Source organism: Hyperolius riggenbachi, chromosome 10 (assembly GCF_040937935.1).
Source record: "Hyperolius riggenbachi isolate aHypRig1 chromosome 10, aHypRig1.pri, whole genome shotgun sequence".
NCBI lineage: Eukaryota > Metazoa > Chordata > Amphibia > Anura > Hyperoliidae > Hyperolius > Hyperolius riggenbachi.
In genome coordinates this window covers 273,971,700-273,996,231 of record NC_090655.1, presented here as the reverse complement: position 1 = coordinate 273,996,231, position 24,532 = coordinate 273,971,700, and the positions used below count along the sequence as shown (strand labels likewise).

General features: G+C 48.3%; 1 protein-coding gene and 1 pseudogene across 1 annotated transcript; both read right to left on the bottom strand.

Moving 5' to 3' along the window:
- Window positions 1-24,532, bottom strand: part of LOC137537212 (uncharacterized) — a 97,109-nt pseudogene that overhangs the window by 52,483 nt on the left and 20,094 nt on the right.
- LOC137535485 (cilia- and flagella-associated protein 251-like) lies at window positions 1,423-14,497 on the bottom strand. The gene is made up of 7 exons (XM_068257323.1): window positions 14,449-14,497; window positions 6,475-6,572; window positions 3,873-3,988; window positions 2,628-2,762; window positions 2,419-2,497; window positions 2,200-2,297; window positions 1,423-2,087 (listed from the first exon to the last, which is right to left on the bottom strand). The coding sequence occupies exons 3-7, from the start codon at window positions 3,966-3,968 to the stop codon at window positions 1,452-1,454; spliced, it is 1,044 nt and encodes a 347-aa protein (XP_068113424.1). The 5' UTR covers window positions 3,969-3,988; window positions 6,475-6,572; window positions 14,449-14,497; the 3' UTR covers window positions 1,423-1,451.

Sequence of the window (24,532 nt, the reverse complement as noted above, 5' to 3'; positions counted from 1 at the left end):
AATTAATGCCCAACTGGAGGGGTTGCAATAAGGTGAGGGAGTTGTCAAAAAAGGAGACGAGATGGATTTTTAACCTGGACACTCTCAGTCCATCAGGTCTCAACATTGATCTAGATATTAACTGTTTTATTGCGAATAACTGATTCTGTATATACAGTATAGGATCAGACTTATGTTTTTTAACTGTAGCCTTTGGTATTTGTCACTGGAAGGAAGCTGGTTATGATGGAGGGTGTCGAGCAGCGGCGACCGGCGGAGTTATTGCGGCGGCGCGATAGGTGGCTGCATACACATGCAATGTGTGTTGGTGTGTCTTTGCACCCACCCACTAGCGCATCGATCGCGGATGTTCGCGCTGGGGCCGTGATTGCTGACATTGCTCTGCCAGCGGTTTATGATGTAGTGGTGGGGATGTCCCCCGTTGCTGTTCTTATCTTTTATTTTTTCTATTTTAATTGTTTTATTTTTTATGTTTTAATAAACAGAACGTTTTGATTTTTTATTTCTGATAGATAGTGAAATACAGTATTGTATATGATTAGGCAGGTCCCTATGAGGATAAGTGTAAGAAGCGCTGCCAGACAATCATGTATGTTGCTATGGTGATTGCTGTTATGGTGGATTTACCCGTAATGTATTATATGCAGCTTGTCCCTGAGGTGAACGCTGATACACAGGCACGCGGAGGATTCTGCTTCAGCGATAGGTGGAACTAGACCAGGGGGAGGTCCTAGGGTTAGGTTATAGGAGCCGTGGATATTGTAGTGACGTGAGCCCCTGATGAGTCATTCTCATGACGAAATGCATAGGGCGGAGCTACGTCACGTGACCAGGAGTATCAGGAAGTCCAGGACGAGGATCTGAGGCAGCGTGTGTGTGAGCGGCTACCCGGGACTGCTATCACTCATGTGATTACATGCCTTTTGACTACCTTTGCTTGTGAGTTTGATACTTTTTTACCTTTACTATATTAAATGATTTTACACTATATGGCGCTTCCTTGAGTTATAGAAACTGATCGTGGTGGATTGAATTGATCCCTATCCCCTTGACTACGCTGTATATCCATACCTCCGGATTTGTTGGAGGCTGTTCGGGTGAGTGCGGGCACATAGGGGGGAGTGTGTCCCGGCACAAGGTGGTCCTTTCACTCTGGATGTGGTGACGGGCATTTTCTGTACAATACAGGATTACGCTATGTGCTTTTTTTGTCTCCTCTTTTTTTGACATGTCGGCTGAGCACTGAGGAAACTTATTGAGACTCTGGGACAGTCTACTTGATGCTTGCCAGACTACTGGATGGTGATTTTAAGTGCCTCTGTTTGTTTCAAGCCACTGAGCGCTGCTAATTTCTTTAAGTGACTTTTTGATGACAATATACAGCATTGTTTATTTAGAGCGCTCCATGTGATTGATGTTTTTTTCCATTAGCGCAGCTTTTCATTTTATTGTTACTCCTCCATAGACTGCTGATCACTCCTCACATATGTCTCTTTTTCTTCCTCTTTACTTGTCCTCATCACGTCCCCCTCCAAAGACCGCTGATCACTCCTCACATATGTCTCTTCTTCTTCCTCCTTAATTGTCCTCATCATATCACCCTCCTCCATAGACTGCTGATCACTCCTCACATACGTCTCTTCTTCCTCTTTACATGTCCTCATCATATCACCCTCCTCCATAGACTGCTGATCACTCCTCACATACGTCTCTTCTTCCTCTTTACATGTCCTCATCTTGTCACCCTCCTCCATAGACTGCTGATCACTCCTCACATATGTCTCTCCTTCTTCCTCTTTACTTGTCCTCAACATGTCACCCTCCTCCATAGACTGCTGATCACTCCTCACATATGTCTCTTCTTCTTCCTCTTTACTTGTCCTCATCATGTCCCCCTCCTCCATAGACTGCTGATCACTCTTCACATATGTCTCTTCTTCTTCCTCAGTCTCTTCATCAGTCTCCTCTTCTTCCTCTTTATATGTCCCCAACACGTCACTCTCCTCCATAGACTGCTGATCACTCCTCACATATGTCTCTTCTTCTTCCTCTTTAAACATGGCACTTACATTAATCAGTTCTCCACCCTAAATTCACAAAATGAGAGGTAATATCTAAATTGTGAACACTGATAACAGCGTATGCAAAAGGAAAAGTGAAATACAGTTTGGAATCATGGATGACCCTCAGCCCACCTACCTGACAATGGTGGGGAAAGGTGCAATCTTCTTGTAAACAATCCCAGGGATAAAGAGAACCTGTGTATCTCTCTGGTGGGTTTCTGTTACCGGATACATCTGTCGGAAAAACACACACTGACTGAATACATTGTCGCTATGTGTTTATAAGATGATGGGAGATCTAGGCGGACCCTCCATACTGCTTTCTCCTTTGTACAAAATGAAAGTCTCCTCTTACCCGGTGATGTGAGGGGCGGCTGATTCTCCATCATGGCGTCCTTGTAGAGGTCCTGGTGTCCTTCTATATACTGCCACTCCTGCATGGAGAAACAGATGGTGACATCCTGACATCTCACAGGAACCTGACACATCCAATAATACAGTCACCACCCAGACACACCCCTTACTGTTACTGGATAATGTCCCCTAATTCCAAGCACCGCTCACCTCTCCTGTCAGCAGCTCTATCATCTTTCTGGTGATTTCCAGAATCTTCTGCTTGTTGTGTTTCTCATATATCAGGAAGTGAGGTGGGGGCACCGTGATGGTCACATGATCACCAGACTTCACTGGAGGAAAACTCTGTATGGAAAGACCAACAATAATGTCACATGATCTCCCAGAATCCTCATCTATCTAGTCAGGTGTGTTTTATTATTAGCGATAAGAGTGATGTCATGTGATATCCCAGAATCCTCTTCCTGATCTCCTGATAACATCAAATAAGGGTGTCAGAAAAAGAAGGGTGCGGAGTACAGCCAAAATTTGAAACTATTGTCTAACAATTTTTTTTATCATTTCTTCATCTTTATCTGAGATAGAATAATAAATATGTTAAAATAACGCTATTAAAAAGGGAGCGGGATGAGGCTGAAATTGCAAAACATCCTCTATAATAACGAAAACTAAAAAATGTTTACAGTCCTAAGGAGGATAGTAAAACTCTGGTAAATATTACCAATATTTCACTACAAATAAACCCAACCCTACTCTCACACAGATCCCTCCCTCTACCGATGCCCAACCCTAAGACCTCCCCCCCTAGTGGTGCCTAAACCTAAGACCTCCCCGGTGGTGCCTAACCCTAAAACCCCACCCTCAGTGGTGCCTAACCCTAAGACCATCCCACTGTGGTGCCTAACCCTAAGACGCCCCCCAGGTTGTGCCTAACCCCAAGACGCCCCCCAGGTTGTGCCTAACCCCAAGACCCCTCCCCCCCAGTGCTGCCCAACCCTAAGACCCCCCCCCCACCCCAGTGCTTCCTAACCCTAAGACTCCCCTGGTGGTGCCTATCCCTAACCACCTGCCCTGGTGGTGCCTATCCCTAACCACCCCCCTGGTGGTGCCTAACCCTAACCACCCCCCTGGTGGTGCCTTTCACGCTGCAAATAATGTAAATACAAAAAGCAATACAATTTTAAGACACACAAAAAAAATAAAAAAAATTATATTTATGAAAATGAAAAATTTTGGTTGGACAGGCCCGATGCCCTCTATTCATCCGGTGCCTACATTTCTGCTTTTGGCTCCCAATAGCCAATATTTTGCATTAGTGCCTTTTGGGCGCCCAAACAGTCCATTAGTCGAAGTAACCTAAATTTCTTAATTCCCCTCCTCACCTCTCCCATCAGGTATGCATTTTATTAATGGAGATAAGAGTTATGTCATGTGACCTCCCAGAATCCTCCTCACCTCTCTAGTCAGCAGGCAGATGATCTCCAGGGTGAGGTTGAATATCCTCTCGGTCATGTGACTCTGGTCCTCCTCCATCCTCAGTGATGTGGTCATGTGATCTGTACAGGATGCTGCTGCCTTTGGATAGATAATAAGGGGAGCATAATTTAGGTTATACTGTCAGTGGTGAAACTACCGATACAGGATCCTCCTCCCCCAGCACTTCCCTTTGCTGTCACTTGTGGGTGGTGGGGCCATGCAGAGTATTGCAGGAAAGCATAATAAGCTGGTTTATAGCTACCTGTGCACTATACTCACAGCGTGCTGCAGTCCTGTCCTCCCTCTGCCTTCTCTCCAGCTGGCCTTCTCTCCTCACATCCCCCTCCCACTGTTACCATTCCTGTGATGTTACAGCAGTGCTGGTAGTGGTAGATGGATGAGGATATGAGGAGAGGCAGAGACTGAGGCTAATGGGAGAAGAGGACTGAAGCACACTGTGACAGCTAGCTATAAACCAATGTAAAGCCTTCCTTTTACTACTCTGCATGGAGGTGGGGGAAGGGAGCAATACTGGAGTGTGGGCATGGCTATACTGGGGGAAAAATGGCACTACTGGGGTGGGGGACATTACATACTGGAGGCTAATGGCAATGCTGGGGACACAGGGGGACATGGCTATACTGGGAAAGAAATGGCATTACTGGGGTGGGGGGCATTACATACTGGAGTTGAATGGCTATGCTGGGGACACAGGGGACATGGCTATACTGGGGGAGAAATGACATTACTGGGGTAGGGGACATTACATACTGGAGGATAATGACAATGCTGGGGGGGGGGGGACACAGGGGGACATGGCTATACTGGGAAAGAAATGGCATTACTGGGGTGGAGGGACATTACATACTGGAGGATAATGGCAATGCTGGGGGACACAGGGGGCATGGCTATACTGGGGGAGAAATGGCATTACTGGGGTGGGGGGCATTACATACTGGAGGATAATGGAAATGCTGGGGGACACAGGGGGACATGGCTATACTGCGGAAGAAATTGCACTGCTGGGGTGGGGGACGTTACATACTGGAGGATAACTGGCAATGCTGGGGACACAAAGGGAACATGGCTATACTGGGAAAGAAATAGCATTACAGGGGTGGGGGACATTACACACTGGAGGATAATGGCAATGCTGGGGACACTGGGGGACATGGCTATACTGGGAAAGAAATGGCATTACTGGGGTGGGGGGCATTACATACTGGAGGATAATGGCAATGCTGGGGGACACAGCGAGGACATGACTATACTGGGCAAGAAATGGCATTACTGGGGTGGGGGAAATTACATACTGGAGGATAATGGCAATGCTGGGGGACACAGCGAGGACATGACTATACTGGGTAAGAAATGGCATTACTGGGGTGGGGGACATTACATACTGGAGGATAATGGCAATGCTGGGGACACTGGGGGACATGGCTATACTGGGAAAGAAATGGCATTACTGGGGTGGGGGACACTACATACTGGAGGATAATGGCAATGCTGGGGACACGGGGGGACATGGCTATACTGGGGAAGAAATGGCATTACTGGGGTGGGGGACATTGCATACAGGAGGATAATGGAAATGCTGGGGGACACAGGGGGACATGGCTATACTGGGGAAGAAATTGCACTGCTGGGGTGGGGGACGTTACATACTGGAGGATAATGGTAATGCTGGGGGACACAGGGGGACATGGCTATACTGGGGGAGAAATGACATTACTGGGGTAGGGGACACTATATACTGGAGGATAATGGCAATGCTGGGGACACAAAGGGAACATGGCTATACTGGGAAAGAAATGGCATTACAGGGGTGGGGGACATTACATAGTGGAGGATAATGGCAATGCTGGGTGACACAGGGGAGCATGGCTATACTGGGGGAGAAATGGCATTACTGGGGTGGGGGACATTACATAGTGGAGGATAATGGCAATGCTGGGGGACACAGGGGGCATGGCTATACTGGGGGAGAAATGGCATTACTGGGGTGGGGGGCATTACATACTGGAGGATAATGGAAATGCTGGGGGACACAGGGGGACATGGCTATACTGGGGAAGAAATTGCACTGCTGGGGTGGGGGACGTTACATACTGGAGGATAACTGGCAATGCTGGGGGACACAGGGAGGACATGGCTATACTGGGAAAGAAATGGCATTACTGGGGTGGGGGACACTACACACTGGAGGATAATGGCAATGCTGGGGACACTGGGGGGACATGGCTATACTGGGAAAGAAATGGCATTACTGGTCCATATCAAATGCCCCCTGGCAACCTCTTCTGGGTGGCCTGAGTCAGGCTATAGTGTGCAGGCGCTGGCCCAGCTGTGCGTCCTACAGTGCGCAGGTGGGAGTGTTCTGCACATGATGTAACTGTAACGTGAAGCGCATGCGCAGAGGGCTTCTGGCTGTGCACTGTAGGATGTACGCAGCCGGGCCAGCGCCTGCACACTATAACCTGACCCCGGTGACCCAGAAGAGGCTGGGGGGCATTTAAATAGGAAAGGAGATGGCAGTGGAGAATGGGGGAGGGGTGGCCATCAGGACAGCTCCCCATACATGCCTGCACTCCTCGTTTCTCCTACTTCATTCAGCTCTGGAAGCCTTTAACCGCTATGGTTGGTGGTATTCTTCAACGTTATTTTGCCTGAAATCTGCTGTTGAATGCACAGAAATGTGTAAAGGTGAAATGTAATGTGGATTTGCTGCAGTTCTGCAAAAAAGTTTAGTAAGCGAAAATGGGCCAATGTCCCTATGATCATAACATAAACAGTGCGGCTGCTCAGGGGCGTAACTAGGAGCCACCGGCCCGCCCTGCAGAGATTCTGATGCCCCCCCCCCCTCTGGGGCTCGCTCAGGGCCGTTTTAGGGGGGCTGGAGGAGACGCAGCATGAGGGGAAAGCCATGGCCACACATTGGCAGGGAGAGGGCATGGTTCCACCCCCCCCCCCTTTCCTCACCTCGGGGCTCTCCCCTCTGTGCTCCCCTCCAGCTTAAATTAGTGTCTGGGCAGCGGGCAGATATATACCTTCCTTGCGTTCCATCGGGAATGTTCCTCTTTCTAGCATCTGCCGCTACTTCCTGTATAAACAGGAAGTTGCGTCAGACACTAGAGCGAGGAGTATCCGCGGTGGAACGAAAGGAAGGTATGTATCTGCCCGCCGCTGCCCAGACACTAATGTAAGCTGGAAAGGAGCACAGAGGGGAGAGCTCCGAGGTGAGGGGAAGGGGGGGGGGGACAGTTACCCCTCCCAGCCGAGTGTGGCCATGGCTTTCCCCTCATGCTGCGTCTCCTCTAGCCCCCCCAAAACGGCCCTGAGCAGGCCCCAGAGGGGGGCTTGAGCCCCCTTACGCAGGAGCAGGGGCTGCAGGCCCTATTGTTACGCCCATGCGGCTGCTCTTCCCTATTCATAAGCTTAGAAGGCATCTGTGAGAGCAATAGGGAGAAGGGAGATCGCAGTACATGAGCTGGTACTCTGCACATTATCAGCTGTATGGGGTGTAACAGACGCTGTATAGATGAAGTGCTGAGTGCTTAGTTGTGGACCCAGAAGAGGATCGAAGTGTTGGGGTGCAGATTTTAGGCGGAGCTCTGGAGTAATGGGCTGATCAAACCCAGAAAACCACACTGTTAAAAGGAGAGTTCCCCAGCCCTGTCCTCAAGGCCCACCAACAGTACATGTTTTGCAGGAAACTACACAGAATCACAGGTGAGTTGCAGTAAAGCTGATTAACTAATTCTGTGGATTTATATAAAACGTGCAGTGTTGGTGAGCCGAGGACAGGGTTGCGGAACACTGGCTTAACCACTTGCCGACTGCCCACAGCCGATAGGCGGCGGCAAAGTGGCCCGCAGAACGACCGCAATACGCCGAATGGCGGTGGATCTTTCTGCGCTGTCCTGCCGGGGATCGTGCGCTCGTTGCGGGCGCATCCACCGGCAATAGGCTCCGCCCACCCGCGACGACGACCCGCCGGCCGTACGGAAGCACCGGCGGGTTGTTAACCCCCGATCTGCCGCAATACAAGTGTATAATACGCTTTGTATTGTATACAAAGCATATTATACAGGCTGCCTTCTGCCCTGGTGGTCCCAGTGATCGAGGGACCACCAGGGCAGGCTGCACCCCTCCCTGTGTGCACCCAATCACACTGATCTGTCCCCCCTGCCCTCTGATCGCCCACAGCGCTCCTCAGACCCCGCCTGCCCACCCCCCAGACCCCTGTTTGTACCCAGTCACCCCCCTAATCACCCATCAATCACTCCCTGTCACCATCTGTCAACGCTATTTTTTTTAGGTTAGGTCCTAACTGCCTCCTGGGGGCTCCTGATCACCCCCCACACCCTCAGATCCTCCCCAGACCCCTCCCTGTGTATTGTATACATCTATTCTTCCCTGTAATCACTCACTGATCACCGTTCAATCACCTGTCAATCACCCATCAATCACCCCCTGTCACTAACATCCATCAGATCAGACCCTAACCTGCCCCTTGCGGGCACCTGATCACCCCCCACACACCCTCAGATCGCCCGCACCCCCGCCCTCAGGTCGCCTCTGAAGTGCATTGTTTACATCTGTTCTCCCCTCTAATCACCCATCAATCACTCTCTGTCACTATCTGTCAACGCTATTTTTTTAGGTTAGGTCCTAAACTGCCCCCTGGGGGCTCCTGATCACCCCCCCCCCCCCACCCCACACCCTCAGATCCTCCCCAGACCCCCCCCCCCCCCCCTGTGTACTGTATACATCTATTCTTCCCTGTAATCACCCACTGATCACCTGTCAATCACCTGTCAATCACCCCCCATCACTAACACCTATCAGATCAGACCCTAACCTGCCCCTTGTGGGCACCTGATCACCCGCCCGCACCCACAGATCGCCCGCAGACCGCCCTCAGATCGGCTCCGAAGTGCATTGTTTACATCTGTTCTTCCCTCTAATCACCCACTGAACACCCATCAATCACCCATCAATCAACCCGTCACCACCTGTCACTGCTACCCATCAGATCAGGCCCTAATCTGCCCCTTGGGGGAACCCAAACACCCGCCCACACCCTCAGATCACCCTCAGACCCCGCCTGAACACCTCTCCAGTGCATTATTTACATCTGTTCTCCCCTCTAATCGCCCATCAATCACCCATCAATAACCCCCTGTCACTGCTACCTATCATACCCATCAGATCAGACCCTCATCTTCCCCTTTGAGGGCACACAATCTTTCGCCCACACCCTCGGATCGCCCTGAGGACCCCCCCCCCCCCCCCGATCACCTCCCCGGTGCATTGCTTGCATCTATTCCCCCCTCTAATCACACCAATCAATCACCTCCTGTCACCACCTGCCACCCCTTAGTACACCTACCCATCAGATCAGGCCCTAATTTGCCCCGTGTGGGCTCCTGATCACTCGGCCAAACCCTCAGTTCCCCCTCAGACCCCCTTCCAATCACCTCCCCAGTGCATTGATTGCACCTATTCTCCCCTCTAATCACCCAGAGACACCCATCAATCACCTCCTGTCACCCCCTAGCACTCCTATCCATCAGATCAGGCCCTAATCTGCCCCCCACGGGCTTCTGATCACCCGGCCAAACCCTCACCCGCCCAACTACAGTGACAGAATTTTTTTTTTCTGATCACTGCTGGTCTCTACGACTTAATTGTCGCTGAGACTAACCGTTATGCCACACAATACGCAACCGCCAATCCAAGAAGCTACCATGCCCAGCCTTTTCGGTGGAAACCACTCCAAGTTTCCGAACGTAACATTTTTGAGGCCTTCTCCTTAACATGGGTCTAGTCAAAAAGAATGTATTGCAGTCTTATTTGTCTACGCACCCAATACATCACATGCCCATGTTCTCTGCTGCCATGTCCAGGTCACGATTTGAGAACATCCTGCGCTTCCTGCACTTCAGTGCCAATACAACCTGTCATCTAAGAGGCCACCCTGCTTATGACCGGTTCCACAAAATTCGGCCCCTCATAGACCACCTGTCATCAAAATTTGCAGATGCTTATACGCCTGAACAGGCATTTTGAGACATTTGGTTTCCAGACTACTCCTCACGGTTTTGGGCCCCTAAAATGCCAAGGCAGTATAGGAACCCCACCAAGTGACCCCATTTTAGAAAGAAGACACCCCAAGGTATTCCGTTAGGTGTATGATGAGTTCATAGAAGATTTTATTTTTTGTCACAAGTTAGCGGAAAATGACACTTTGTGAAGAACAAAAAAAAAAAAAACAATAAAAATCGATTTCCGCTAACTTGTGGCAAAAGAGCTCACCATACACCTAACAGAATACCTTGGGGTGTCTTCTTTCTAAAATGGGGTCACTTGCCCCAGCATTTTAGGGGCCCTAAACCGTTAGTAGTCTAGAAACCAAATGCCTCAAAATGACCTGTGAATAGGACATTGGGCCCCTTAGCGCACCTAAGCTGCAAAAAAAGTGTCACACATCTGGTATCGCCGTACTCTGGAGAAGTAGTATAACGTGTTTTGGGGTGTATTTTTCAACATACCCATGCTGGGTGGGAGAAATATCTCTGTAAATGAATTTTTTGATTATTTTTTTTTTTTTTTACACACAATTGTCCATTTACAGAGATATTTCTCCCACCCAGCATGGGTATGTGTAAAAATACACCCCAAAACACATTATACTACTTCTCCTGAGTACGGCGATACCACATGCGACACTTTTTTGCAGCCTAGGTGCGCTAAGGGGCCCAACGTCCTATTCACAGGTCATTTTGAGACATTTGGTTTCTAGACTACTCCTCACGGTTTAGGGCCCCTAAAATTCCAGGGCAGTATAGGAACCCCACAAGTGACCCCATTTTAGAAAGAAGACACCCCAAGGTATTCCGTTAAAGTCTCTAGACGTAAAGGGTTGCCGGCACTACGGGATCTGTAGCCATGTCACTGGGAGTGAGGATGGACGGATACTCAAAAGGCCACCTTGATGGTGTTATAAATACTGCGTGCTCATGACTATACTTGTGAAACATACACAAAGGATCAGCATCAAAAAAAGAAAACAGTTGAATCAGGCACTGCAGTATATACTGTTTTAATGGTGTTTTCAATTGTGAGTAAAATCACCATTTGTATCAAAAATAAATTGGATCAGCCTCGGAAGAAGCACCGGCGTGCGAAACGGCCGTTAGGTTATCGTTTTTGCCCTGCACCCACCACCGCCACCCTCTGATATGGTAGGACATCCTCCTCTTGCAACTGTTTGAACGCACAAGATGTTTGCACATGATAATTTTTCTACAGATGATGATGTTTTGTACCTACCTTTTGAATGCCACAATTTTTGATACAAATGGTGATTTTACTCACAATTGAAAACACCATTAAAACAGTATATACTGCAGTGCCTGATTCAACTGTTTTCTTTTTTTGAAGGTATTCCGTTAGTTGTATGGTAAGTTCATAGAAGATTTTATTTTTTGTCACAAGTTAGTGGAAAATGACACTTTGTGAAAAAAAACAATAAAAATCAATTTCCGCTAACTTGTGACAAAAAATAAAATCTTCTATGAACTCACCATACTCCTAATGGAATACCTTGTGGTGTCTTCTTTCTAAAATGGGGTCACTTGTGGGGTTCCAATACTGCCCTGGCATTTTAGGGGCCGTAAAGCGTGAGGAGTAGTCTAGAAACCAAATGCTTCAAAATGACCTGCGAAATCCTAAAGGTACTCATTGGACTTTGGGCCCCTTAGCGCACCTAGGCTGCAAAACAGTGTCACACATGTGGTATCGCCATACTCAGGAGAAGTAGTATAATGTGTTTTGGGGTGTATTTTTACACATACCCATGCTGGGTGGGAGAAATATCTCTGTAAATGGACAATTGTGTGTAAAAAAAAAAAATAATCAAAAAATTGTCATTTACAGAGATATTTCTCCCACCCAGCATGGGTATGTTGAAAAATACATCACAAAAACCATTATACTACTTTTCTTGAGTACGACGATACCACATGTGTGACACTTTTTTGCAGCCTAGGTGCGCTAAGGGGCCCAACGTCCTATGAGTACCTTTAGGATTTTACAGGCCATTTTGAGACATTTGATTTCTAGACTACTCCTCACGGTTTAGGGCCCCTAAAATGCCAGGGCAGTATAGGAACCCCACAAATGACCCCATTTTAGAAAGAAGACACCCCAAGGTATTCCATTAGGAGTATGGTGAGCTCATAGAAGATTTTATTTTGTGTCACAAGTAAGCGGAAAATGACACGTTGTGAAAAAAAACAGTAAAAATCTATTTCCGCTAACTTGTGACAAAAAAAAACTTCTATGAACTCACCATACTCCTAACAGAATACCTTGGAGTGTCTTCTTTCTAAAATCGGGTGATTTGTGGGGTTCCTATACTGCCCTGGCATTTTAGGGGCCCTAAAGCGTGAGGAGTAGTCTAGAAACCAAATGCCTCAAAATAACTGTGAAATCTTAAAGGTACTCAAAGGACGTTGGGCCCCTTAGCGCACCTAGGCTACAAAAAAGTGTTACACATGTGGTATCGCCGTACTCAGGAAAAGTAGTATAACATGTTTTGGGGTGTATTTTTACACACGCCCATGCTGGGTGGGAGAAATCTCTCTGTAAATGGACAATTGTGTGTAAAAAAAAAATAAAAAAAAATCTCATTTACAGAGATATTTCTCTCGCCCAGCATGGGTATGTGTACAAATACACCCCAAAACACATTATACTACTTCTCCTGAGTACGGCGATACCACATGTGTGACCCCTTTTTGTAGCCTAGGTGCGCTAAGGAGCCCAACGTCCAATGAGCACCTTTAGGCTTTACAGGGGTGCTTACAATTTAGTACCCCCCAAAATGCCAGGACAGTAAACACACCCCACAAATGACCCCATTTTGGAAAGAAGACACCCAAGGTATTCAGAGAGGGGCATGGTGAGTCAGTGGCAGATTTCTTTTTTTTTTTTTGTCACAAGTAAGCAGAAATGGAAACTTTTTTTGTTTTATTTTTGTTTCAAAGTGTCATTTTCCACTGACTTGTGACAAAAAATAAAATCTTCTATGAACTCACCATGCCTCTCAGTGAATACTTTGGGATGTCTTCTTTCCAAAATGGGGTCATTTGGGGGGTATTTATACTATCCTGGAATCTTAGCACCTCATGAAACATGACAGGTGCTCATAAAAGTCAGAGATGCTTCAAAATGGGAAAATTCACTTTTGGCACCATAGTTTATAAACACTATAACTTTTACCTAAACCAATAAATATACACTTATTGGATTTATTTTTATCAAAGACATGTAGCAGAATAAATTTGGACAAAAATGTATATAGAAATTTTACTTTATTTGAAAAATGTCAGCACAGAAAGTTAAAAAAATCTTTTTGACAAAATTCATGTCTTTTTTGATGAATATAATAAAAACTAAAAATCACAGCAGCAATCAAATAGCACCAAAAGAAAGCTGTATTAGTGACAAGAAAAGGAGGGAAAATTCATTTAGGTGGTAGGTTGTATGACCGAGCAATAAACTGTGAAAGCTGCAGTGGTCTGAATGGAAAAAAAGGCTCTGGTCCTTAGAGATTCCGTAACAAAAATTACAACGTTTTTTCTACCATCCTACAAGTTCCTAAACCTTTTCTAATGTGCTCTGGCTTACTGCACCACTTTCTACTATCACTGTCTCTGTAATAAATCAATGTATCTTTCCCCTGTCAGACTTGTCGGCCTGTGTCTGGAAGGCTGCCAACTCTTCCGTGCTGGTCTGTTATGCACTTCCCCCTCTATGCACACTCCAGTGTGTGTGTTATTTACATAAGCCAGCAGCATCTCTGCTATCTTATCAGTGATAGAAGAGAGCCGGATAAAAATCCTCCTCTGTTAGGCTGTGCAAGGAGCTGGGCTAACACATACTGAGAAATTACAGACAGGAAGAAAGGATCAGCCTCACAGCCTGTCACTAGTATTCAGTGCATGAGAGCTGAAGGAGACAGAAGATAAACACACAAGTGATCTCTTGAGATACAAAAGGAAGGGTGTATACAGCCTGCTTGTGTATGGATGTATTTTCTATGTGTGGACATACTGTACATCAACCTACTTCCTGTTTTGGTGGCCATTTTGTTTGTTTATAAACAAACTTTTTAAAACTGTTTTTGACTACACGCGTAGATGAGGCTCCGATGTTGCTTATCAATTGAGCCGCTAATGCGGCTCGATTGATAAGATCCGTCAGGTCCGATTTTGCCGCCGCCGATTCCCTGCTCGTTCCCCACGACGGGACAATGGCAGGGAATCGAGCGGAAGATAAGCGGCGCGGCGACGAGGGCGGATCGAATCCGACGCACGCGCGGCGGCGGGTACGTGCGGGGATGCGGAAGAGGCGATCTGGCGGCAAATCGAGCCTGCAGATTTGTGCCTGCAGCCTCCACATATCGCTGTCACTTCAGGTGATCTATAAAGCCCATCAGGAGTAGAAGGTGCTGGGGTGCGGGTGATAAATGATTCAGGCTCACCTGTAACAATGGAATGTCATGATTGGGCACCTCTGCATCTGTCCTGACTGCTTCTGGGTAATGGCAGCCAGTGGGTGGTGGCATCATGACATCATACATGCCTATGTGAGGCTGTAGTCGCCATTTTGGAGACTGGCAGGAGGTTTCCACACATAGTACTGTCTGTCCTTACTATGTAGAGTCATGTAGTGTGGGCAGTTAGCAGATCATGTAGGGGAACTTTATACTTTAGTACACAAGGAAATATTCAGAACACAATTATATGGTGGACACGAGGCCACAAAATACGACAGTAGCTCAAAAGTAATTATAGATCATCTTCTGCTGCCATCTAGTGGTCTGTTGTCAGAATTGCACTTGATAGAATTATGACTGAAAAAAAAATTGAGTTTCACTTACCTGGATTTGGACCAACCCCTCGCTGCTATCCTCTGCCTGCTATGTGCCAAACTGATCCTCCGTTCCCCTGCTGAGGCTTAGTTTCGGTTCTGCTGACTGATCAGTCAGAGGTCCACTGCGCCTGCGCGACCCTGGCTGCAGGCATCCTGGTATGCATTCACTGTAGTGTTGTCCGGATCATGAACGATTCGAATCTTTGATCTGAATCTTTTTTGTGAGTCGAATCATCCGAATCATCAAAATGAACAGATTCGGATCAAAAGGGGTGGAGCCAGGAGCGGCACGCCCCCCTCTCTCAGAGGGCACCGGGGTCCTGGAAGCAGAGCGGAGATAGATCGCTCAGTTGGAGGGGAGCCAGCCTTGCAGGGACAGGTAGTTGGGAGAGGGGACATGGGTGCCACTGCCAGATATGTGTAGAGCACACTACTGGCTGCAATGTGCTGCTGATCATAGGCTGGCTGTTGTTGTGAACAAATGGGAAACTTTTGGCTGAGAAGCACAGCTCAGTAACTCTGCAGACAGAGTGCTGGGCTGAATGAATGACAGGGCAGGCACTGTGATTGCTGTGCAATATGATCCTTCTGCACTGCTCTAAACAGCTGCACTTATCTTCTCCCATAATTTATGATGTGTTCGAGGTGAGAAAAGGGGAATGCTTTCTTTCACTGTGAGACGTTTGCATTCAGGGTATACAGATGAACATATAGGTGAAATATATGTAAAGCATATGATTGCAATTGGGTATTGTGCGCAAAAAAACATTTCTGCTCTCTGCTCTCCCCTCTTCGTTCACCTCCTCCCTTCTGTTCACTCCCTGCCCGGCTCTGTCCACCATCCCCCCTTCTCTATCTGTCCACCCCCCTCCCCTTCTCTGTCCGTCCGTCCACCCCCCCTCCCCTTCTCTGTCCGTCCGTCCGTCCACCCCCCTCCTCTTCTTTGTCTGTCAACTGCAGGGAAAGTCCTGTCCTGCTGGTCATTTCACCCCCGAATGCTTCCCTAGTAAAATGATCCGAGATTCGGATCAAAGATCCGGATCTTTTCAATGATCCGATTCAAATCATCCGGATCATTGAAAAGATCCGAACTTCGCATCTCTAATTCACTGTAGTGATGGGACTCCGGCTCTTCTCGGAGAATCGGCTCTTCTGAATCGGTTCCCAGCAGTGGCTGGATGGTGTACTGGTTAAGGGCTCTGCCTCTGACATGGGAGACCAGGGTTCGAATCTCGGCTCTGCCTGTTCAGTAAGCCAGTAATTCAGTAAGGAGTTCATTGGGCAAGACTCCCTAACACTGCTACTGCCTACTGAGTGCGCTCTAGTGGCTGCCTCGCAAGCGCTTTGAGTCCGACAGGAGAAAGGCGCTATACAAATACTGCCATTATTATTATTATTATTAAAGAGCCGGCTCTTACGGCTCTGAATCGGCTCTTCATTAAATATCACTAGACACCACTCAGAATCGGAGTAAAAGCCACGCCCCCATCTCCATGACAACTCCAGACTGCTTCTCTGACTGGGGCAATCCCTCCTGCTACTGCTCTGCTCCGCCCCATACACTCCTACAAGCTGCAAGAGGAGGACTACATCCCCCAGCATGCCTCAGCGCCCTTTATTACACAGCAAATCAGAGCTGTGTGGGGCGGCTGAGGCATCGGCTCTTTCAAAACCAAGAACCGGCTCTTGTCGTTCGCAGCAAAAAGCCAGCTCTTAGAGCCGGCTCGTTCGCGAACGACCCATCACTAATTCACTGAGTAGTGGGACAGTTGAGCATTGTGATTCCAACACATGTACACATGGCCTACAGTCACTCAATTGAACAACACATGACAATGACCCACGGCACATCTAAAATGACCTAACTTGGTCCATGTGTGGCCTTCTTTATTTCAGCCCAGTGTTGTGTTGATCAGGCCATAATGTCCAAGCCAGCTGTTTCCCAGCATACAGTGGGCTCATGTGAATAAGGTTATAGCAGTGTTTATAAAAAGCTAATGTTCTATCTCTCGCTGTGTGAGGTAATCTGCAATAACTATGGCATGGTGGCTGTTATGAATACCTGTCCTGCTCCTAAATGAGAGATGAGAGGTGTAGTCAGGCAGCCAGGGGAGGATGGTGTACATAGGGAGATGTAGCATGCTGGGCACACAGAGAATCACATATACACTGCACTGTATTTACACCAGGTCAGCTGGGGCTGTCTGCCTATCTATCCTGCCTCACCGTTTCCTGCCGTGTCCTCCCCCTTCCCCGTACGTTACCTTCTCTCCCAGCAGCACCGCTCTCCGTCCCTTTGTCTGCAGGCTCTGGCCGCAGTGTCGTCCCGGAGCCCACAGCGGTGACGTCAGAGTTCCTGCTGCGGATGCCGAGCTGCTGCTGCTGCCCCTGTAATGTCAGAAATTGCAGCCCGAATGCAGCCCTGCACGCAGAATGGGAAACGTCATCGCGTACTAGAGCATCGGGCTACACGTCTTCAGTACGCGACATTTAAAAGCGCAAGCCCGTTTCTATGCAGCTGAATTGTGTATAAACGTTCCGCCCACCACCGCTGACATTAGCATACTAACCTCCTACAGCCCTCCCTGATATCCTCTGTATCACTATAGAAGGTAGATATAAAAAGTGTTTCAAAGACTTTTGATAATTAATTGGCATTGAATTAGAGAGGCAGTGGCGAGCAAGGGGTGGACTATGCGGCGAAGGGGTGGAGTATAATGAGAAAAACAGAGCAATATTAAAATACACAGATTCTTCACACTACACCGTAAGTAAATTCAACTGCAGCGTTGGAGGATGACGTCGCACGCACGTCCCACAGCCGCATGCGCAGAACCCACAGAGCTGCAAAATCTGTGGGGCTGCAAACGCTGACACTACACCGCCTCTGTCAGTGGAGCACACAGTTCACAGGAGTTCAGCTCATTCATCATCAGGGCATGCATGGCGCAGACATCAGTCGACCCCTCTGGGCACCTCTCATCTGACATCCTCTGCCTCTGCACATGTCTCCAGTGCAGGGAACAGCGCGGGGATTCAATCAAATAACGCCCTGCCTCCTCTTCTTACTAGATGGCCACAGCAGCAGCAGCAGCATTGGCTGGTGGGAAGCTGCTGCTGCTGCTGCTGCTATTGGCCAGATTCTCCTGCTCTGTGAGGGGGGCAGGACTAGGCTCTTCTCCAACTCTCCGTGATTAATACACGATGCACCGTGATACCGTGAAAGGGGCTCCAAAACAGAACTGCCACGGCGCAAACGTGGCACTTGGGCCCTATGCATTGACGTCCGCAAGAACATCCTGCACAGGCACAATTCAAAGTTCTCTCTTACTGCGCAGGACGCTCTTGTGGACGTGAATGCGTATGAGGATGCGTGCAGCCAGGGCCATGCAGGTTCACTGGACCGCCAACTGATCAGTCAGCAGAAACAAAACTAACAGGGTTTTATATGAACAGTTCTCTATTTATTCTTCAATCACAACATCTTCAAAGATTGCGGACCGGATGCACAAACACAATCTCAGTGTTCCAATTCACATCACAAGACTACTTGACACGGGTTTCACAGGCCAAGAGCCGCTTCCTCAGAGGCACACCGTATACAAACATCAGCTATGGACCAGAAAATCTGAGGGGCCGTAATTTACTACATGCAGAGAGGCACTCCTCTTCTTGGACAGCGATTTCCACCCGAGGTAACAACGCCGATCGTGTTCTCTCTACATGTAGTAGATTGCAGCTCTTCAGATTTTCTGGTCCATAGCTGATGTTTGTATACGGTGTGCCTCTGAGGAAGGGGCTCTTGGCCAGGAAACAAGTCAGGCAGTCTTGTGATGTGAATTGGAACTCTGAGATTGTATTTGTGCATCCGGTCCGCAATCTTTGAAGATGTTGCGATTGAAGAATAAATAGAGAACTGTTCATATAAAACCCCATTTTTTCTGTATGTGGACATTGCAAAATTTAGGGGTGGAACGGAACTACCTATTTTATTGTATTTCTCGGGCAGAAACTAAACTAAGCCCCGGCGGGGGAATGGAGGATTGTGCAGCACGCCACAGGCACAGGATGGCTGGGGGGAAGGGGGGGGCACAGGATGTCTGGGGGGGGGAGGGGAGCTGGTCCAAGCTCCAGGTAAGTGAAACTCTTTATTTTTTTTCAGTGAAGATTCACTTTAAAGTGAGCCCAAGGTGAAAATAATCTGATGAGATAAACAAGATTCATAAACAATATATATAATATAAAAGTATTTATCCTACTACTATTAAAAATGACTTTTTCTAGCTATCCCGTGGTTTTATTTAATAAAGGACAACTGAAGCGAAAAGGATATGGAGGCTGCCATATTTATTTCCTTTAACCATCTTAGCGGTATGGACGAGCTCAGCTCGTCCATCACCGCCGCTGGCTGCCGCTCAGGCCCTGCTGGGCCGATTTTGCTCAAATAAAGAGCAGCACACGCAGCCGGCACTTTGCCAGCCGCGTGTGCTGCCCGATCGCCGCCGCTCTGCGGCGATCCGCCGCGAGCAGCATCGAAAGAGGGTCCCCCCAGCCGCCTGAGCCCTGCGCAGCCGGAACAAATAGTTCCGGCCAGCGCTAAGGGCTGGATCGGAGGCGGCTGACGTCAGGACGTCGGCTGACGTCCATGACGTCACTCCGCTCGTCGCCATGGCGACAGGAGAAGCCAAACACGGAAGGCTGCTCATTGCGGCCTTCCGTGTTACTTCTGGCTGCCGGAGGCGATCGGAAGAACGCCTCCGGAGCGCCATCTAGTGGGCTTTCATGCAGCCAACTTTCAGTTGGCTGCATGAAATAGTTTTTTTTTAATTTTAAAAAAAAACCTCCCGCAGCTGCCCTGGCGATCTTAATAGAACGCCAGGGTGGTTAACCTGCTGGGCGGTCTGGAGCTCGTCCAGTACCGCCGGAGCCTGCTGCTCAGGCCCTGCTGGGCCGATTTGGCTCAAATAAACAGCAGCACAAGCAGCCGGCACTTTTCCAGACGCGTGTGCTACCTGATCGCCGCTGCAGCGCGGCGATCCGCCGCATGCAGTGGCGAAAGAGGGTCCCCCCAGCCGCCTGAGCCCAGCGTAGCCGGAACAAAAAGTTCCGGCCAGCGCTAAGGGCTGGATCGGAGGCGGCTGACGTCAGGACGTCGGCTGACGTCCATGACGTCACTCTGCTTGTCGCCATGGCGACGAGGTAAGCGAAACACGGAAGGCCGCTCATTGCGGCCTTCCGTGTTACTCCTGGTCACCGGAGGCGATCAGAAGAACGCATCCGGAGCGCCCTCTAGTGGGCTTTCATGCAGCCAACTTTCAGTTAGCTGCATGAAATAGGCTTTTTTTTTATTTAAAAAAAACCCTCCCGCAGCCTCCCTGGCGATCTTAATAGAACGCCAGGGAGGTTAAACAATACCAGTTGCCTGGCAGCCCTGCTGACCCTCTGCCTCTAATACATTCAGCCATAAACCCTGAACAAGAATGCAACATACCAGTAGAGATGATCCGAACAGTTCGCTGGCGGCGAGCAGTATTCTGCGAATATCGGCTGTTCGCATTTGCGGCAAACAGCGAACATTTGATTAGTTCCATTCGCCCCCATACATCATCATTGAGGTAAACTTTGACCCCTTACCTCTCAGTCAGCAGACACATGGCAGCCAATCAGCTAGCACCCCTTCCTGGATCCCCTCCTCCCTTCCCAATCAAAAAGCAGTTGCAGTGGCCATATTGGATTAATTCTCTGCTGGCTGCTGACTGTTAGAGGGAGCAGGGTCAGACTTGCTGCAGATAGGTAGGGAAAGCATTAGCTAGGCCTGCGTTCTTGTTCCTCACTTGCTGTGAAAGTATCCCAAACAGTCCTTTTGAGGGCTAGCACATCGGTCTCCTGTGTTTGTTTGTTTTTTGCGTGAGACACTCCACAGCCCTCTGACTCTGGGTGTCAGAGTGCACACTTCTGCTGTTGCCTCATTAAGTTGCGCACACAGCAGCACTCCAGTGCATTATTATTTCACTGTATTCTGCGAGTACTATTGCATTTCTCTGTGTGGGACACTCCACAGCCTACTGACACCCAGAGCTGTGCACAATGTGAGTTCTGCCCTTTAGGGATTAAAATCTGACTCTGCGTCAACTCTGTTATTTTTTAGTGGGACTTTTGGCACGGATCCCCCCCTCCGGCATGCCACAGTCCAACAAGTGAAAAAAAAGAAATAGATATGACAGCCTCCATATCCCTCTCGCTTCAGTTACATTGTATTTATTATTTTCCGGATCAAAGAGTTCACTTCTAACTAACGTCAGGAAGTGAAAAAACGCAATCACTCTGCAAAAGCGCTTGGAAAAAAGCAGCACGCAAATAATCACCGGGAATCGGAAAGAAAAAAACCAGTGTAAAAAAAACGTCAACGCAAGCGGAAAGCAATGAGAACAAGGCCTTAGTGCCACAGAGTCTAGCAAGCATGGAGCTCTGTAATGGCCGCCTGTAATGATCCGCTCAGCTGGATGCACAGGCAGACAGCTGTTTGACCATTCCTCTAGTCTGTGGGCTGCAGGTCTCTGCAAGAGAGACCTGTCTTTCCATTACAAGTTTCTGGTCTGTTCTGCTGCTGAGGAATTTGCATACACTCGTTATGCAAATCCCCTACCTGCCTCCTTTGATGACTGGCAGTATAAAGAGCTATGTTTCCCAGAGTCCTTTGCTGGTCATAAGGGTTAGTCCTGTGGAACACTCTTGGAGTGTCAGCCTTGCTCGTTGTTTGAAGATTAGTTTAGAGTAATTCCTGGAACAGCACTAGGCAGATTCCCTAGTGCAGTTAGGATTGCATATCTGTTTTGTTTGTCTGTTGTGATTGTTCTATCCCAGCGGTGGCCGACAGGAAGTCATTCTGATCTTTGTTCTTGGAGTATAGCTGGAGCAGCGGTTGCTACCAGCTATTTCCTCTATCTTTCTTGCCTGGATCGCACTCGCCTTGCGCTACTGCTGTGGATCCGTCTCTCTCACTTATTCCTGTTTTCGTGTATCTGTCTTGTCTGCTACGAACGCTTGCTGGAGGCTCGGTGAGGTAACCGTTGAGCAAGCGCCCGCGTCCTCTGTTTCATGTTTGTCTGTCGGTGGTTAGTTAGGATTGCTTGTCTCTGTTGTGCTTAACACGCGGAAACCGCGCATAAATGCGTGCACTGTTGCGAATGAGTGCGGTGTTCGCGTTTAGCTAGCGTTTGTTATTTTCCTTATCTTCTCATTGTATCATTTGCTGTGCCTTTGCTACTCTCGTGCTCTGCCTTGCTGTAGCCTTGTGTCACCTCGGGCAATCGCATCTCTCGCGATTGCGTTCCTACTTCATATCTGCTGTTGTGTATGCACCGTCGCGGGTTGGCGACTAGTTTGGTGCACACACATACAATCTGTCCCTGTGCTCATTCTCTTTCGCAATCGCTTCTCTTGCGATTGCGTTCTCACTTGGTTTCCTTTGTTGTGTGTCCGCCGTCGCAGGGTGGCGGCTAGATTGGTGGACATACATACATTCCTCATCTATGCTTATTCGGTCTTGTGTCTCTGTTAGCAATCACCATCTCTGGCGATTGCCTTCTCACTTTGTCTTCATGGTTGTGTGTTCAACGTTGCAGGGTGGGGACTAGTTTGGTGGACACACATACCCTCTGTCGCTTTGATCTCTCTCTTTCAGGGCCATCTTGCCCTGCGTTTCTTCCCTTCGTGCAATTCCTGTCTGGCGTGTGTGGCAGGGCAGAGGAGCTGTTCCTCTGCACTCCACAGCTCCACCTGTTGACAGGAATTTCCCTCTACAGGTACATTGCACCTTTTGCTGGGTTCCCTCAAATTACACGCTTGTGGAGGATTTCCGCAGTATCAGCGCACGCCCTGTGCGCTGATCACGGAGAGAATTCCACAATCGTTACACCGCCGCTTTATATACAGGAGGGGAGGGCAGAGCCTCCCCGCCTATGATTGGTTGCTAGGGCCTACACTGGGGGCCTCTGAAGGGCCCAGGGATCTAATTTCACCAATCATGGGTTTCAGATCGTGGTCTCAGTCATGATCATGAACCGGATTTCTGTGATTGCACTGCATTATCGATGTCCAATCACAGATTCGGATCACGATGTCAGATAGTGAACAAATGCTTGTGACTCACAGCGATTCCGTGATCACGAGGTCATTATCAGCATCACTACATACGAATGATGGATACTATTAATTTATAGAGGGACTTCCTAAGATCCAAGATGTACTGTCCCCATACACACCGGGGTAAAGGTTTGCTAGTTAATACTGGGATTTCAAGAAAGCAATATTTGGCTGTTGCCCTGCACCCCTCTATGGGATAATCCCCACTGGCCCCATTTCTTGGAGGTTTCACATTCACATTTTATTTTTTGTCACAAGTTAGAGGAAATTTATTTTTATTGTTTTTTTCACAAAGTGTCATTTTCCGCTAACTTGTGACAAAAAATAAAATCTTCTATGAACTCACCATACTCCTAACGGAATACCTTGGTGTGTCTTCTTTCTAGAATGGGGTCATTTGTGGGGTTCCTATACTGCCCTGGCATTTTAGGGGCCCTAAACCGTGAGGAGTAGTCTTGAAACAAAAATGATCTGTGAAATCCTAAAGGTACTCATTGGACTTTGGGCACCTTAGCGCAGTTAGGGTGCAAAAAAGTGCCACACATGTGGTACCGCAGTACTCAGGAGCAGTAGTATAATGTGTTTTGGGGTGTATTTTTTACATATACCCATGCTGGGTGGGAGAAATATCTCTGTAAAGGGACAATTGTGTGTAAAAAAATAAAAAAATTGTCATTTACAGAGATATTTCTCCCACCCAGCATGGGTATGTGTAAAAATACGCCCCAAAACACATTATACTACTTCTCCTGAGTACGGCAATATCACGTGTGTGACACTTTTTTGCAGCCTAGGTGCGCAAAGAAGCCCAACGTCCTATTCACAGGTCATTTTGAGGCATTTGGTCTATGAAAATCTATGAACTCATCATACACCTAACGGAATACCTTGGGGAGTCTTCTTTCTAAAATGGGGTCACTTGTGGGGTTCCTATACTGCCCTGGCATTTTAGGGGCCCAAAACCGTAAGGAGTCTGGAAACCAAATGCCTCAAAATGACTGTTCAGGGGTATAAGCATCTGCAAATTTTGATGACAGGTGGTCTATGAGGGGCCGAATTCTGTGGAACTAGTCATAAGCAGGGTGGCCTCTTGGGTTGTATTGGCACGGAAGTGCAGGAAGCGCAGGATGTTCTCAAATCGTGACCTGGACATGGCAACAGAGAACATGGGCATGTGATGTATTGGTTGCGTAGACCAATAAGACCGCAATACATTCTTTATGACTAGACCCATGTTAAGGAGAAGGCCTCAAAAATGTTACGTTCGGAAACTTGGAGTGATCAGAAAAAAAAAATCTGTCACTGCGGTGGGGCGGGTAAGGGGTTTGGCCAGGTGATCAGAAGCCCGCAGGGGGGCAGATTAGGGCCTGATCTGATGGATAGGAGTGCTAGGGGGGGTGACAGGAGGTAATTAATGGGTGTCTCAGTGGGTGATTAGAGGGGAGAATAGATGCAATCGATGCACTGGGGAGGTGATCGGAAGGGGGTCTGAGGGGGATCTGAGGGTTTGGCCGAGTGATCAGGAGCCCACACGGGGCAAATTAGGG